The 14,714-nt window shown below is 58.5% G+C and overlaps 1 protein-coding gene across 4 annotated transcripts in view; it reads right to left on the bottom strand.

The window, feature by feature from the left end:
- Window positions 1-1,488: 1,488 nt before the first annotated feature.
- DTX2 (deltex E3 ubiquitin ligase 2) overlaps window positions 1,489-14,714 on the bottom strand; it is a 34,203-nt gene continuing 20,977 nt past the window's right edge. For 3 of the 4 annotated variants that reach the window (XM_069486388.1, XM_069486391.1, XM_069486389.1), the window contains 7 exons: window positions 14,313-14,413; window positions 9,469-9,609; window positions 6,810-6,883; window positions 5,272-5,430; window positions 4,187-4,348; window positions 2,875-2,964; window positions 1,489-2,133 (listed from right to left, as the gene is read on the bottom strand). In XM_069486388.1, the coding sequence (XP_069342489.1) occupies window positions 1,906-2,133; window positions 2,875-2,964; window positions 4,187-4,348; window positions 5,272-5,430; window positions 6,810-6,883; window positions 9,469-9,609; window positions 14,313-14,413 (955 nt within the window). In that variant the 3' untranslated portion in view covers window positions 1,489-1,905. The remainder of the gene's footprint in view (window positions 2,134-2,874; window positions 2,965-4,186; window positions 4,349-5,271; window positions 5,431-6,809; window positions 6,884-9,468; window positions 9,610-14,312; window positions 14,414-14,714) is intronic. The other variant, XM_069486390.1, reaches the window with a different exon arrangement.

Genomic DNA, 14,714 nt, shown 5'->3' with positions numbered 1-14,714 from the left:
CCTCTGTTTTCTGAGGAACTGTTTCCAAAGCGGCTGCAGGCTGCATTTTACACTCCCACCAGCAGTGGTGGAGGGTCCAATCTCTCCACTTCCTCTCCACAGTGGTTATTTTCTCATCACGTGAAGCCAAGGGTTCGAGGCTGCAGTCAGCTATGATGACACCATTGCACTCTAGCCTGGGTGACAGCGAGAACCTATCTCTAAAATATACGTGTGTTCTGGATCCTAGACCTTTACCAGGTATATGACTTTCGAGTATTTTCTCCCATCTGGAGTCTTAGTACCCTTTATGGGGACACACCTGAGGTCCGGGGGGCCTAGAAGGGCAGCAGCCTCTCACGCTCAGAGGAGGCCGTGTGAGGCGGCGGGCGAGTCTCGAATGTGGAAGCGAACAGGTGTGGGGTCCAGCCAAGCTGGGGTTCTCTATCAAGGCCTCACTGCCCTTTCCGATTTAACACTCGACACAGTGCCGCAGGCCCACAATACTTATAGGAGCCCACAAAAATGTTTTTGATTTAAGGTGAGAAGGAAAAGAATGAACTTTTACATGAAAGAAAATAGCCCTATTTTTTTTTTTTTTTTTTTTTGAAACAATCTCGCTCTGTCACCCCAACTAAAATGCAGTGGTGTCATGATAGCTCACAGCAACCTCAAACTCCTGGGCTCCAGCCATCCTCCTGCCTCAGCCTCCTGAGTAGCTGGGACTACAAGTGCACCCCACCACACCTGGCTAATTGGTCGATTTTTAGTACAGACGAGGTCCCTAATTTGTCTATTTTTAGTAGAGACTGGGTCTGCTCTTGCTCATGCTGGCCTCAAACTCCCGAGCTCAAGCGATCCTCCCACCTCGGCCTCCCAGAGTGCTAGGATAACAGGCGTGAGCCACCACACCCAGCCCTGTTTATCTTTATACCAACATATTATAAACAGAATGTTTTTCAATGGAGAAATGGGCTCACAAAGGCAAAGTTGCCTCTGGCCATGACTGTCACGCTGTGGCTCTGCTCCATCCTGTGGCAGCAAGGTCTTGACTGGGAATATCCGATCCTCCTTTTAAGAGGGTCTAGAATTAGAACTTGGAGGGTCAGCATCAGACCAACCCTGCCCCAGATTCCAGCCCTGGCTCTACCACCTAACTAGCCTGGGACCTCGGGCCACTCACTGCACCTTTGAGCCTCAATTTCCTCATCTGTAAAATGGATACAGCAGCACCTGCCCTGTGTGAAAGGCATTTGGAAAGCAGAACCCTGGGGACACAAATGCGAGGGGCAGCAGGCCTGGCCCAGGCTGGTGACTGCACACGGCACAATCCGCGAGGGGGCGCAGAAGCAGCACGTGGCTTCAGCCCCACCGAGGCCTGTTTCTGTATTCATCACACAGAGGTGCGATGGGGGCTTCCTGCCCTGACGCAGCTGGACGCGTGTGCTGCCTCTGCACGGGGCTCAGACCACACGCACTGCACTGACGACACACCAGGGCCTTTTGGCTTTGGCTACAGAATACTTATTTATTGCAAACAAAATCTGAGGTATAAGAAGCTGATCCAGAACCCACGCCCGCCCAGGCTGGGGCAGTCTCCACTCACCCCACACCAGGCCCTGGGTCCTGTGGGCCCAAAGCAGCCCCCGGAGGACAGAAGGGCCCTGCGCACTGAGGTAGCTGCATCTTAAGCCCCCATGAGTACAACTGCCCAGGGACACCCGATTCCCACGCAGATCCGTGCGGAGGGGAGGCAAGAGGCAGGCGGGAGAGGCCCTGGCTTCAGGTGGTGCACACTCCACCCTGCGCCCCAACACACATTCTAGCCTCTCAGGACGGGCCCCTTCCCGCCTGCCCACCCAGGGGCAGCCCAGCCAGCAGGGGGGATGGGGCGGCCACCAGAGGCAGGTGTGGGAGGCTGGCAGGTCACTGTTGCTCCAAGCAGTCCTCAGTCACCCCCTGGGCGGCCAGCTCAGCCAACACGTTGTGCAGGTAGTTGGGGTCGGGGTAGCCGTGGCCTGTCACGTTGCGGTCCATCTCCGTCTTGTGGTGGATCTCGTTCCACACCACCGTGTCGGTCTCGCCCGTGGTGCTGGACGTCCCGACGGTGAAGATGAGGCGCCTCTTCCAGGCCACCTTCAGGAGCTCCAGGACCTGCCCGAGGAGGGGGAGGAAGAGGAGGGAAGGGGAGGGGGAGGGGAGGAGACAACAGAAGGAAGAGGAGGAAGGAAGAAGGTGGTGGAGGAGGGAGGAGGGAGGGAAGGCCTAGTGAGCAAGTGTGGGCTCCCTCCTGGTGGGCTCACCCAGCCCTGGTCCTCCATCCACAGGGACCCCAGCACTGCCACCTGCACAGCCCAAAAAGATCCCACATGAGCCTGGGCCCAGTCACCAGGCCAACACCCTGATGGTGTCCCTGAGTCCTCCTGCTTCCCAAGTCCATGCTGGGCGAGCTCCCTCCCTCCCTCACTGCCTCCTGGCCTGGCCGGCTGGGAGCTTTTCGAACTTCACGCCAGCAGCTCCACCACCCCAAGGCTCCGCGGGTGCTCAGGTTCACCCCACTCCTAGGGTGGGCCTGGGGGCTGGCCCTGCCTTCACAAGCCCTCACTGTGCAGCCTGTCCCTGACCTTCCTGTAGCTGCCAAGTCCCCATCCAGGTCTCAGTGCGGACATGACTCCTCAGGCAATGCTGGGTCACCTATCCCCGCCTTCAAATCTGACTTCGAAGAGCTCGTGACCCGGCCTAGCAGGTTGCTGGGGGCCCTGTGCTGTCCGGGCTTCTCTCCCTGCACCCACAGTGGGTCCTCAGGAAGGAGCAGCAAACACCAGCCCTTGTGTCTTGCCCTCCCGCCACACAGGCGGGGCCCTTCCCTGCCCTGAGTAGGTGGAGGGCACCTACCTTGCGGCCCTGGGCGTTGTCCGGAAGGTAGCACTGGCGGGGAAAGCCTCTGGCGGTGAACGGCTTTCCAGGGTTGGGGTGCTCGGGGCCCTGCAAGGGGAACAGGCACGAGGATGGGAGCGACCAGGTGCAGAGGCTTGCAGGACACGGACACCCAGCCTCCCCCCGTGGCCTTCCTGGCAGCGTTCCATTCCTGTGCTGAAGTGACCAAATAAGTCCCGCCCCTCAGAGACCTAAAGTGCACATGGTCCCCCAACCCACAAGTGCCCTCCCTAGAACCTGCGCCACTCCGCCTGGCATGAGACACCTCCCCTAACTTTCTCTTTCCCTGATGACACTGGGAACCCTTCAGAGGCAGGGACAGACTCCCCTACTTCTTTGGCGACCCTCGGGGCACAGGGTTCTCTGGCCTGAATGGAAGGACCTTCCTTGTGACCCCCCACACACCACGGGCCACACCCTCTGCTCTCACATCGGGCTGCACAGCCCTGAGAACCCTGAGAACGGGCTGGAGGGGCCCCGGAACAGCAGTGGCTCACTGGACAGGTGAGGGACTGGGACAGCCCATGGCCCCTGCTCCCTGCCCTCTGCCACTCAGGGACAGGTCTGTGCACAACTGGAAATTCTCCTCTGCCCTGAGGTGCTGGCCCGTCTGGAGTGTTTCTAAATTTCCCTGAGCTGTGGAGAAGGGAAACCAGGGGAGAGGCATGTCGTTCAATAGGACAGACTAATCCCATCTGGCACCTGGTGCCTGGTGCCTGCTGCCACCCTATCCTCCCCCCTGGCCCCAGGCACGGGACCCGGAGGGTCAGGGCTCCTACCTCAGTCTCCACCAGGACCCTGGACCTGTGCTTCGGCTCCTGGCACCCAGACCAGGCCCTGCCACTGCCAACCCAAACCTGGGTCTCAAGAACAGGGGTCCTTCCGGGCTCCTCAGCCCCTCCCGCCTGCACTCTACCACCCAGAGGGCTCCTCACTGCACACGCTGCCTGTGGGTCCCCAGCTGCCCAGTGTAAGTCCAGCTGCCTCCTTTAGGAAGGCTCCCTGGCTCAGGTAAGGGCTGAGGCCTCCTCTTCGCTTCCACAGCCTAAGAGCCTGCCCCAACTCCCAGCACTACTGCCCCGGGTTCCTGGCCCTCCCCAGCTCTGGCCTGAAGGGGAACCGGGAGCCTGAGTGTGGCAGTACAGGCGTCCTCGCGCCTGAGCCAGGGTGCAGACCGCTGAGAGAGGGGTGGGCTAGGAAAAGGAATGCCCAGGAGTGACAGATTCCAGAAAGGTCCCAGGAGGCTCCTCTTGTGCGGGGTCCCCCTTACCTGGATGCCGTGAGGAATGTTGTAAACGATGAGTATCGTCCCACAGTCCTCATGGCCTGGGAGCGACATCTGGAACCTCATCACCTCCATCTTCCCCCGGGGCTGGGTCCCAGTTTTCTCTCCGTAGATGGTTTTGCAGGAAGGACACTGCAAGCTCCCATCCTGGGATAAGGCACATGCGACAGACTGAGCCAGTGGCCCTGAGAAAACGCCTGGACAGTCACCTCCCTGTCTAGATGGGAAGAGGACCAGGCCAACCCCATTACAGAGTCGCTGGCAGATGGCCCGGCTCTGCGGCAGCCTCCCCTCTCAGAACTGGATTCCAACAGCTTCCTTAGAAAGCTAAGTTTTGCACCAGAAATGAGTTATGCAATGTTCATCAGCGGGGGTGAGACATCAGGAGATGACATCAAGTAGGAAAGTGGGTTCATGAGCCAGTCTCCACAGGCGAATCATGTTAAACATCAAACAGAAACTCCTGCTCTTGACCTGCTGGTGCTGGCCTCTGGCTGGCACAGGACAGCAAAGGGTACTGGGGAGAGGCCAAGCCAGGCCGGAACGGCTGTCACATGACTTGGTTCTCTCATCCTCCCAAACTCTGTCTATTCTGGCTAAACTCCACTGGAGGAAGAGCAGCTGGTGTCAGCTGCTGAGGGCTCGAGTGGGACTCTCCCTGTGGAGGGTGGCACGGGGCTTCCTCTTCGTCAGTACCGTGCTGACGGCACAGGGACATTATAAGGAAGGAGTGAGTGCGTCTAAGTGGCTGAGGGCAAGACGGCGCCCTGCTCCTCAGGAGCCCAGGAGACCCAGGCCTGGCAAGAGGGGTCGGGGGAACCAGCCCCACTGGCCTCCCTTCCTACAGCATGGGGCAAGCCTAAGACAGCCAGCTGGGCCACCAAGGTCTCCACACTGGCTCTACGTGCCCACGCTCATCTTTTGCTGGAGGAGTCATCTTGCAGCTGTCCCCAGAGCCCGGCAGCTACCCCTCAGGACCCTCACCCTGCTGCAGGGCCAGGACTGAGGACGACACCTCAGGGCCGTGGGGCAGGCCACCGTGCTCCCCACCCCCAGGGCAGTGTGGACACCTTGTTGCCATTGCAGTACATGGCCAGCAGGCACAGCAGGTGGAAGGCATGGCTGCACTTGGTGAGGCGGCCCACAGCCATGGGCCCGATGGCCTTGCTGTCAGTCACATCACTGTACCCAGATACCACGGACAGCTTCTCCATACAGATGATGCAGTCCTGGAGACAGAACACAGGGCGCGCTCCAATGTCAGCTGGGCTGAAGCAGGCCAGTCTTGTAGAAAAAGGCCTTCATCTGCTGAGATGCTAGAGTTACGGTCAAAGTCAATTCAGTAGTCATTTGTTCCAAAGGCTGGGAACACAGATGAGTCACCAGGACCTGTGCCCTCGAAGGAAGGGCTTACCAGAAGCGCAGGCCTGAGACAGCAGCAGGAACAGCCAAAGGGGGAGGGCAGAAGAGGGCAGGCTCCTCAGGGGAGAGGCCCCCCGAGCCAGGCCTTACAAGGGAGGCAGAACTGCCAGGTGGACGAGCAGAGAACGGCCATTCCAGGAAGAGGGAGAGAATGTTCTGAAACACAAAATCAGCTCGTGGACACCTAAAGGGGGCAAGGCCTGAATGGGGGTGGGAGATGAGACAAGGGCTGACAGAGGACGGGATCCTGGAAGGTTCTGACGGTCACGCTCAGGAGCTGGGGCCTATTTTGGGAGTCAAGGGACCCTGCTGAGGAGCACTGCGCAGGGAGCAACCCACGAGCCGGGCTGCGGGTTGGCTGTGCAGATGGCAGCTAGGAGGGAAACCTGGGCCAAACAGCCCGGTTATGTCAGACGGGCACAAGTACAAAGAGACAGATCTGAGTGCAGGGGTGGGGGTGGGGGGGGGAAAATGGTGAGGGCGTGAGGAAGGGTGGGACATGTCACGAGGACTTTCAGGCTTCTGTCCAAAGCTGTACTAGCCAGATTCCTCTCACGGACTCAGCTTGCAGGAGAAAGATGCAAGTGGACGGGGTCCTCGGTTCTGCATGGGCACACCTGACCTTTAACCCACCCCTCCAGTATCTCCAGGACTCTCCGTTCAAATGCGGAGAAGTGGTGCTGCAGCCCCCAAAACATGGCTCGGCAGAGGGGTGTGGGTTCTACTGAAGCTACGGCAGTTTGGCGGGGCCTATTAATCACAGGAACCACGACCAGCTCTCTCAACAGCCAGAGAGGCAGGGCTGCCACCTGGACAAGGCCACCTCATTTCTACACCACCGTCAGCCCAGGGGTAGAGTAGACATACCCCACTCTTGTCTCCAGGACCCCCGGGCCCGGGATGGCCCTCAGGCTACACAGAGGCCTGAGCCAGGAGGGGAGAGCTCGGCTCACGACCACAGCTCCTTAGTGGCAAAGCTCAGACCAGAACGATGTGGGCTCAGGAGCCGTGGCCGCCACCTGCAGGAGGCTAGAAGACTCAGCCAAAGGGCCTGGAGCACGGCCCTGGCACCCAGGGATGCCTGGGAAGTGCCCTTCAAGCAGAGAAGGGGCTGATGTCCTTTCCATCTGGAGCCAGCCCTTTTCCCAAACAAAAACAAAAGCAGCCTGGCTCCCAGGACACGTACCTCATCCGGGGGTGTTTTTAGCTCTTCAGTGTAGTTTTTTATCACCTGCTCTGGCTCTGGCTTTGGAGACCCTCCTAGAAGAGAGAAGAACATAAGCAGTGTCCCGAAGAGTATGAACTGCAGAGGATGCCAGAGAGGAAAGAAGACAAGGGAGAGTCCAAGCTGCCAGGAGGAAACGTTAGAAGGGCTGAGACGGGGAAGGTTAGTGTGCAAGACAGGAGAGCCTCAGCGCCAGGCACAGAACACTCCAGAGCTCTGCCAGACAAAGCCCCGTCCAGGCCCAACCGCGTGGGGGCCCGGCCCAGCCCCAGGAGCCCTGGAGGAGGCAGAAGAGGGCAGAAACAGAGCGCACGTCTCTTGGGAGCTGCATCCCAGCACACACACAGTCAGGAGGCCTGACCCAGGCTCTGGGCTCTGACGACGCCCAGGAAAGTCAGAGAGCAGTTTTGAGAACAAACTACTCAAGAGGATGTTCTGGCCACATCATTTTATCCAACTTTCATTATTCTCACCAAGAGAAGAAAGTTTTGAGTCTAGTGTGCACCAGGAACCTACTCCACGCCGGCACCTGCATGCACGCTGACTGCAGACACCGGCCACACTGACCCTGTTGTGGTAAACAGCCTGTCTCTGACCGTGGGGGCCTCAGTCACATGCCTACCGGTTCCTAAGCTAAGCGACTCTGGGGAGGGGTCGAGATGCAGGAGTACCCCCTGGCTGCCCTACTCCTGTCTATGCACACATGCGCACAGCTAGCTGGGGGGGCAGGCGCTGTGTCTCTATAAACACCAAACTCTGCACCAAAGAGGTCCCACCTAAAGACAAGAAACTCCCAGAACTAGTGAGAGAGAACTGGCACGGCCTGGGGTTTCTCCAGGCAGCAGGAGCAGCAGAATCAGAGAATTGGAGAATTGCAGCCAAGCCCGTGGGGGAGCAAAAGGAGGGACCGGGAAGAACAGGGCAGCCCCGAGAGAGCGACTGTGGCAGGGGCTCCAGTTCAGGTCGCCATGGGCTGCTGGGCCCTGCCTCTGAGACCAGGGGGGCTCTGGTTTGAATCTGAGCTCACAGCCATCAGCCTGGGGCTGTAGAGACTTGTACGCTGAACTCCTCCTAGACCAGAGGCAGCCAGGTGGACAGCGACCCGGGGATGCGGCTCAAGGGAGCAGAGGGACGTCGAGTTTGATTCTGGCTGCTGCTAGGACCAAATCACACCACCAAAAGTGAAAGCTTAATACCTAACAAAGCTGTCACTGCTGTAATGGCATTAAGCTGTTATCACCCGAAAGGCAGCTGTCGGCAAAGGAAGACCACACACAGCCCCACCCCACCCACACCCATCTACACCAACAGATTTCCAGGCCCCACACCCTGGGTGCTATGGGGAGAAAGCCAGACCAGAACACTGACCACGGGCACAGGTGGCCGTCCTGATGGCTGGGACACCTTACTCAGGCTGGCGGAGCCTCTTTTGAAAAGCCTGCTGGCTCCAGGCCCGTCTCCAGGTGAGCCTGGGACTGCTGCCCCGCCACGGCCGGCTCAGCATCCGTTTCCCCTGCCCGCCCCAGCCCAGGCAGCCTTTCAGAACCAAGGGAGCTTTTCATTAGCCACATTTCTTGAAGGGAGCTGGCCAGGTGAACGTCAAAAGGGACTCACACAAAAGGGACATCTGAGCCCAGGTAGGCCAAGAGCCTGTGTCTTTCCCAGGCAAACTCAAGTGCCAGAGGCAGCTGCCAGCCTGGCCTGCCACAGATCCACCTCTACCCTCCAGGGCAGGGTAACAGCAGAGCGTGCAGAGCCCTGCTGGGGTCAGGGGCTCCTAGGCCCGCCCCTCCCTGAGCCCAGCTCCTTGCCTGTGGGGCAGGGGCTGGACCAGACAATGGGCACGATTGGAACAGCCACTGTCACCACGGGCCAGGAGCTTCCTGTGTCTATTTCCTGCTCCTCACCAAGCAATCTGCTAAGTGGGAGGCACCGGCTCATGAATGGAAAGGACCTGTGTAAGATCACAAAGCAGGGAGCGTTGGTGGAGCCATGGCCCCCTCCCTGCCACCACACTGGGCTCACCACAGTCCGTGCTTCTATAGCCCAGTGATGGAGGCACAGCCACCACTAGGTTAACAAAGATCCAGAACTTACTACCACAGGCTTCTCCACACAAGTCTTGTTAAAACAGCTAACACCTGCAGTGGTTCTGAAATCCCTTCTTCCCTGACCACCGACAGGCAGGGCGGTGGTCACTGGGGTCCTCCAGTAGCCCACGTGTGTAGCCAGACAGGGCTGGAGGCCAGGGCAACATGACTGGGCTGCTCTTTGGGGGTCTTTCCTGAGACACTGGCATCATTGGAAGGGACAGGTGTCCCCATCCCGAGCCAGGCCCTGCCCCTTGCCTATACTTTGGTGTTTACAAAGCCACAAGGTCTGAAGAACAAGCCCCTCTCATCCCAGCTGTGCCAGGGAGAGAGGGAGAAGCTGAACTCTGGGTCTTGAGTGGAAAGTCAGCTCCCAGGCCCCACCTCTGCTGCTGAGCAAGGGCCACAGAGCCCATCCCCCCAGGGGACAGGAAGCAGAGAAGGAAGAGCCATCCACATGGAGAGGCAGAGGCAGCAAGACTTGGAGGAGGCTTAGCAAAGGCCAGAGAGCATTTGTGAATAGGAACTACCTTTCACGGACATTTTCCTCAATCTCTTAACTGAGTTGTGACTTTTAGAGGCCAGACAGGAGGCGGGAGGGCTGGCGGGCTGGGGTGCGCGGCTAAGACACACAGGGAGTCCAATGGCTGACATCAGAATACTCGTCATGCCTACACGGGGTGTGAGATCAGACATGCAGAGATGGGGAGAAACATTAGAAGGAGTCATTTGGCACTCGACGTCAACAAACTCTGCTGACACCAGGAGGTAGCTCCGTGAATGGCCACTGGACCCACGAAGCTCCCTGGGGAATCTCGCCCTCCAGAGGCTGCCAGGACCGGCCCAGGGTGGCAGGATGGAGCTCCAGGCCAGGAACCAGAAGGCCCGTGAAACGGCCTGGCTCATCTGCACCCGGCCCCAGGTCGCACAAGCTTGTACGGATCAGCCCGGGCCCAGAGCGTGCAGGTGGTAGCGGTCATTTGCTTCAGGAGAGCAGAGAGCAGAGGGCAGAACACCACTCCCAGGAAGCTGTCTGTGAAGTTCAAGGTGGCGTCCCCTGTGCCAGCTGCAGGGAAGGGAGGAGAAGGGGCAACGTGGAAGGGCACAGCCAAGCTCCGGAAGCATAGATGGGGTCACCTGCGCAGGGCTGGCTTCAAGGGCTCAGCCTTCCCCAGGCCCCTAGAACCCCCTGGCCTGACCATGCCCTCTTGGCTCCAGGTCACTCTGCCTCCAATGGGGCGCTGTCTGCTTTCCATGCCCCATCTGGCTGATCTAGGTGCCACGGCCTACAGGGACAGCACTGGGGTGGGCGAGCAGGACCACTGCCTCTTGAGATGGCTGCCATGCTGAGGTGCCCCACAATCCCTGGGAGGCTCTGCTGGGGCAGCAAAGGCCCCAGGCTGTGCTTCCTTCTCTGGTGCCCTCAAGTGAGGGTGGACCCACAGCAGGCAGCTGTGCCGAGATGGACAGCCTCTGCTTCCAGAGCTCACTACTGCCTGGTGCCCGCAGGGGCAGGCCTGGCTCCTCAGCCTGGTGCCCCACAGGTGTCCTGGCTGGACCCCTCCACACTCACTGATGATCAAACACTCCCTGGGACACAGCATGTCCTCCTGCTGGACATCCCCAGAGGTGACTCAGAGGGGCAGGAGGCAGCCAGGCTGGCCACTGGGCCTCCACTAGAAGAACAAAGCCACTCATTCTGGCAAATATGCCCAGAAGGGGACAGAAGAAGAGGCCAGCCACCAGCCTGGGCAGCACAGCCAAGTCACACAGGGTGAGTGCAGGGGCCGCTCAGCACAAGTCACTGAAGCGCATGTCAGAAGACTGAGGTTCCAGCCTGGACTCCGCGTCAGTTAACGCAATGCCACCAACATCCCAAGGTTGTTCCTGGGCTCAAATGCAGTTCTCTTGGAAACTAAATGTCAGGTGGACAGAACGACAAGCAGGCACAGGTGGCAGAAAGATGGGAGAGAACAGGAACAGGTGCGGTTTTCTTTACAAGAACCTGGGGCCTTTGTACTGCCCACATCCTCTGACTGGAACGCGCCTTCCCCACCAGCTGCCCGCCCCCCATCTCTCCTCCAGCGTCACCTTGCTGGGCAGGCCTTCCCTGAACACGCTCTGCAGTCAACTGCTCTACACTCAGCTTGCGAGAACACCCTCTCTAATGGCCACTTCCCTCCGCCTCTCCAGCCCCTCTGCCTTCTTCCCGCCCGAGTCACTTGCACATCTGTTCTTGCCGTCTTCCCTCAGCACGAGCTCTGTGACGCAAGGACTCTGCCCATGGCTTTGTCTCCAGTGCCCAGTGCCCGGTCTGCTGAGGCCCATGGTCCACGTGTGCTGAGGAATGAAGACGTCCCCGAGGCCGCCATCAGCAGCCCCCAAGAGGCCAGCACGAGCACCACTCCTGTCCTTTTCAACACAGGACCCACTCCCGGAATTCGAGCCACAGACACACAAGTCCCAGCCCAGAAGCCGGGAGGGAAAGCAGCCCCTCTGCCGAGGGTCGCCTCTGCAAACAAGCCCGACCACCACCCACACCCACAAAGCAGCATCGGACGGGCAGGACGGGTGGGGGCCACCAAGGGTTCACCATCATCTTCCTCAATAGCAAGGGCTCAGGGACAGCCCCAAACTCCCGACACCCCCAAATCACATAAACAGCTGGGACAGCCACAGCTTTTTCTTCACTTACTGGACAGGACTCCCACTGTTAGAGCCCCGAGAGGCAAGCCCCACTCAGACCCTCATCTCCCAATTTGCAAGCACCCCCTTTCTTTTTTTTTTTTTTTTTTTTTTGAGACAGAGTCTCACTCTGTTGCCCAGGCTAGAGTGAGTGCCGTGGCGTCAGCCTAGCTCACAGCAACCTCAAACTCCTGAGCTCAAGCGATCCTCCTGTCTCAGCCTCCCGAGTAGTTGGGACTACAGGCATGCACCACCATGCCCGGCTAATTTTTTCTATATATATTTTTAGCTGTCCATATAATTTGTTTCTATTTTTAGTAGAGATGGGGTCTTGCTCTTGCTCAGGCTGGTCTCGAACTCCTGAGCTCAAACGATCCGCCCACCTCGGCCTCCCAGAGTGCTAGGATTACAGGCGTGAGCCACCACGCCCGGCCTCAAGCACCCCCTTTCTGACACGAAGGGCCAAGTCCTTCATCTACTGACCAGGGCTGAGATCCAAGCCCACCCTCCTTCCACTCTGGCCTCCCCAACCTGGGCTCAGGCAGCCGCCCTCACCCTGTTTCAGGCAGACTGCTAACCCCCCACCCCCAGCCCCACTCCCACCCCACCCCTGCAGCAGTGTAAACCCGGTGCCCAAATGCTCACCTCCCTGAGGTCACGGCCCCAGGTGACAGGACACTGTCCAGCTCTGGCTTCCCAGGGGCTGGCCAGGCTCCTCTCATTCCCTGGGGCCCCAGACTTCAGTCCCATCGATAGGTCCCAATCACTGAGCCTCGAATTTCAGGGAGACAGCAGTCTGGCCACGGGCTCCAGTCTCTCTCATCTCCTAGCTGGGACCAAGTTCCTGAACTTTTGGGGGCTGTTTCTCCCTTGAATAAAAGGTTACGATATCTGCCTAGCTCCAGGATTGCCCTGAGGGCCAGGGTGACAGGGCCATGAAGGACAATGTGGGAGACAGGCTGGAGAGGGTCCTCAACCTCTGAGCAAAGGGAGCAGGTGCCACTCACTACCCAGGGCAACCCGAGAGAGAAGCCATTTCGCTTAAGAGAGGTCACTGCAACATCTGCATACAGCCTCAGAGGTTACCCACGCCAGGCCCACAAAGGCTCAAGAAAGCCCCAGAGCCCAGAGCTGGAAGGGGCTGGGCCGTGGGGAGCCCCGCCTATTTACCAGCACACCTTTCTCCAACACCACCACACATGTACACACACGCAGTCTGACTTCCCTGCGACTCCCAATGCCACGAGGCGACCTCCACTGAGCAGGAACTTTCCAGTCAGCACATCTTTGCTCACTCTGTTCTCTCGGCCCAGGCAGCTGAAGCAGGTTCGAGAAGGCCTGCTGGGCAGGGTCTCCCTCCCAGGCTTCCCACCCCCACCTCTTTGGCTGATCCTCCTGTGTCCCTCACGAGCTCCTCTTCCCAGCACGCTGCCCGTGGTCTCTGGAGGCTCACACACTCCCCTGGGGCGCCAAGGGTACCTGTTCCCCCAGATACTCCTCTGAGATGCACATCCAATGCCCACTGCCCTGGGACAGCTACACCTGCCACATCGCAGCCATCGCCCCCTTCCAATGCTCCCACCAGACTCAGAAGCACCCAACAGTGATGAGGAAGAGCCAGATCTGAGGCCAGGATGCCTGGGCTGTGTCCCAGCTCTACCATGTGGCTGCCAGAGAATTTTAGCCTCAGCTTCCTCCAATTTAAAATGGAAACAAAAGCCCCCACACCTCACAGTTATTCAGGGATGAAACAAATCAACACACTTGCAGAGCCCTGAGTGATTTCCACGCCGTGAGAGCACCACGTCAAGGTCACAGCAGGCCTCACCCTGCCCCTCATCCTCTCTCACAGCCAACCCGGCTGCCACGGCAGAAGGCTCTCACCTCTGAATGTCTCAAGCCAAGCCCCCCGCGCTCCATCCCACTGCCATGAACCTAGTCACTCCACTGAAGTGTGAGGTCAGGCCCTGCACGGGCTTCCCTGCCTCCAGGGCTGTTCCCTCTAAGCCACCCTGCGCTATGACAGTGACTCACTTAAAACACCAACTCTGGCTATGTAAGTCCTCCGCCTCAACCTGTGACTGATGCAGGCACACTATCCTGTTCTGTCCACCTTTTTATACACTCTGCATTTGCCAAAGCTCACCCGGGTGGCTCTGCAGCCTTGGTGGCTCCCACTCCCCACTCCCACCCCTACCCTAGCAGCAGTGTAAACCCAGGGGCTCCGCAACACCTGTAAAAAGACTTTTAAAAACAGTTCCAAAACCTATGGGCAGCAAAAGGTCTTGCTGGACCCAAAGATGCTTATTCAAGACAAGATGTCAACCGCAGCCACAAACAGTTCCAGGAATTCCCCAGAGGGGCCCTTTATGGAAATGCTTCAAGCATATAAGGACAGAAAAGTGACTCTTTAACTATAATTCAATTTGATGCAAAAATTTAAAAGGTTGTGAAAGAACCACACCCAGGCCCCACAGTCATCAGGCCCCACTTCCCCAGAGCCAAAGGAAGGGGCACCCAGGCTCACTCCGAGGGGACACCATCACCGACAAGAGGTATAGCTCCTCCCAAGGAGCACCTTCAGGTTTCCCTGAGGTCAGAGGGTGACAAGACCCCCACCCCCCAGTCTCCTTCCCACCAAGTCCCGTGGGGCATAATCTGTTCTGGAACCCAAGAGCAGGGCACCTACCTGCAAGCGCTTGCTGGACCCTGCTGGGCTTTGGCATCTGCACAGGCACAGTGGCAGGGATGCTCCCGGGGCTGCTGGAGGGACCGCTGGGGAGGGAGGCACTTGGGGAAAGAAGAGAGCAAAGCTTAGCGGAAATGAGAGAAGACCAAGAAACACGGTGCCCCTGAGGCTCCTTTGCGCTTTCACTTTCCACGGCTGCCAGTGTGAAGGAGGCCTTTTGTTTTGTTTTCCTGGGTAATTCAAAGAGACCCGGAATACAATCCTAAAACAAGGGCTCCCATAGTACCTGTGCAGAGAAGAAATCTGGCAGAAACCACTTTAACAAAGTGATCAAGACCAACATCACTGGTAACAGGACAAATCAACATCCTGAACCCCATGATATGGTGCTCTGAGATGGGC

The sequence above is a fragment of the Eulemur rufifrons genome, chromosome 14 (assembly GCF_041146395.1).
Source record: "Eulemur rufifrons isolate Redbay chromosome 14, OSU_ERuf_1, whole genome shotgun sequence".
In the NCBI taxonomy this organism is placed as follows: domain Eukaryota; kingdom Metazoa; phylum Chordata; class Mammalia; order Primates; family Lemuridae; genus Eulemur; species Eulemur rufifrons.
Note: the sequence above shows the minus strand (reverse complement) of the source record. Positions and strands in the feature narration are given on the sequence as shown.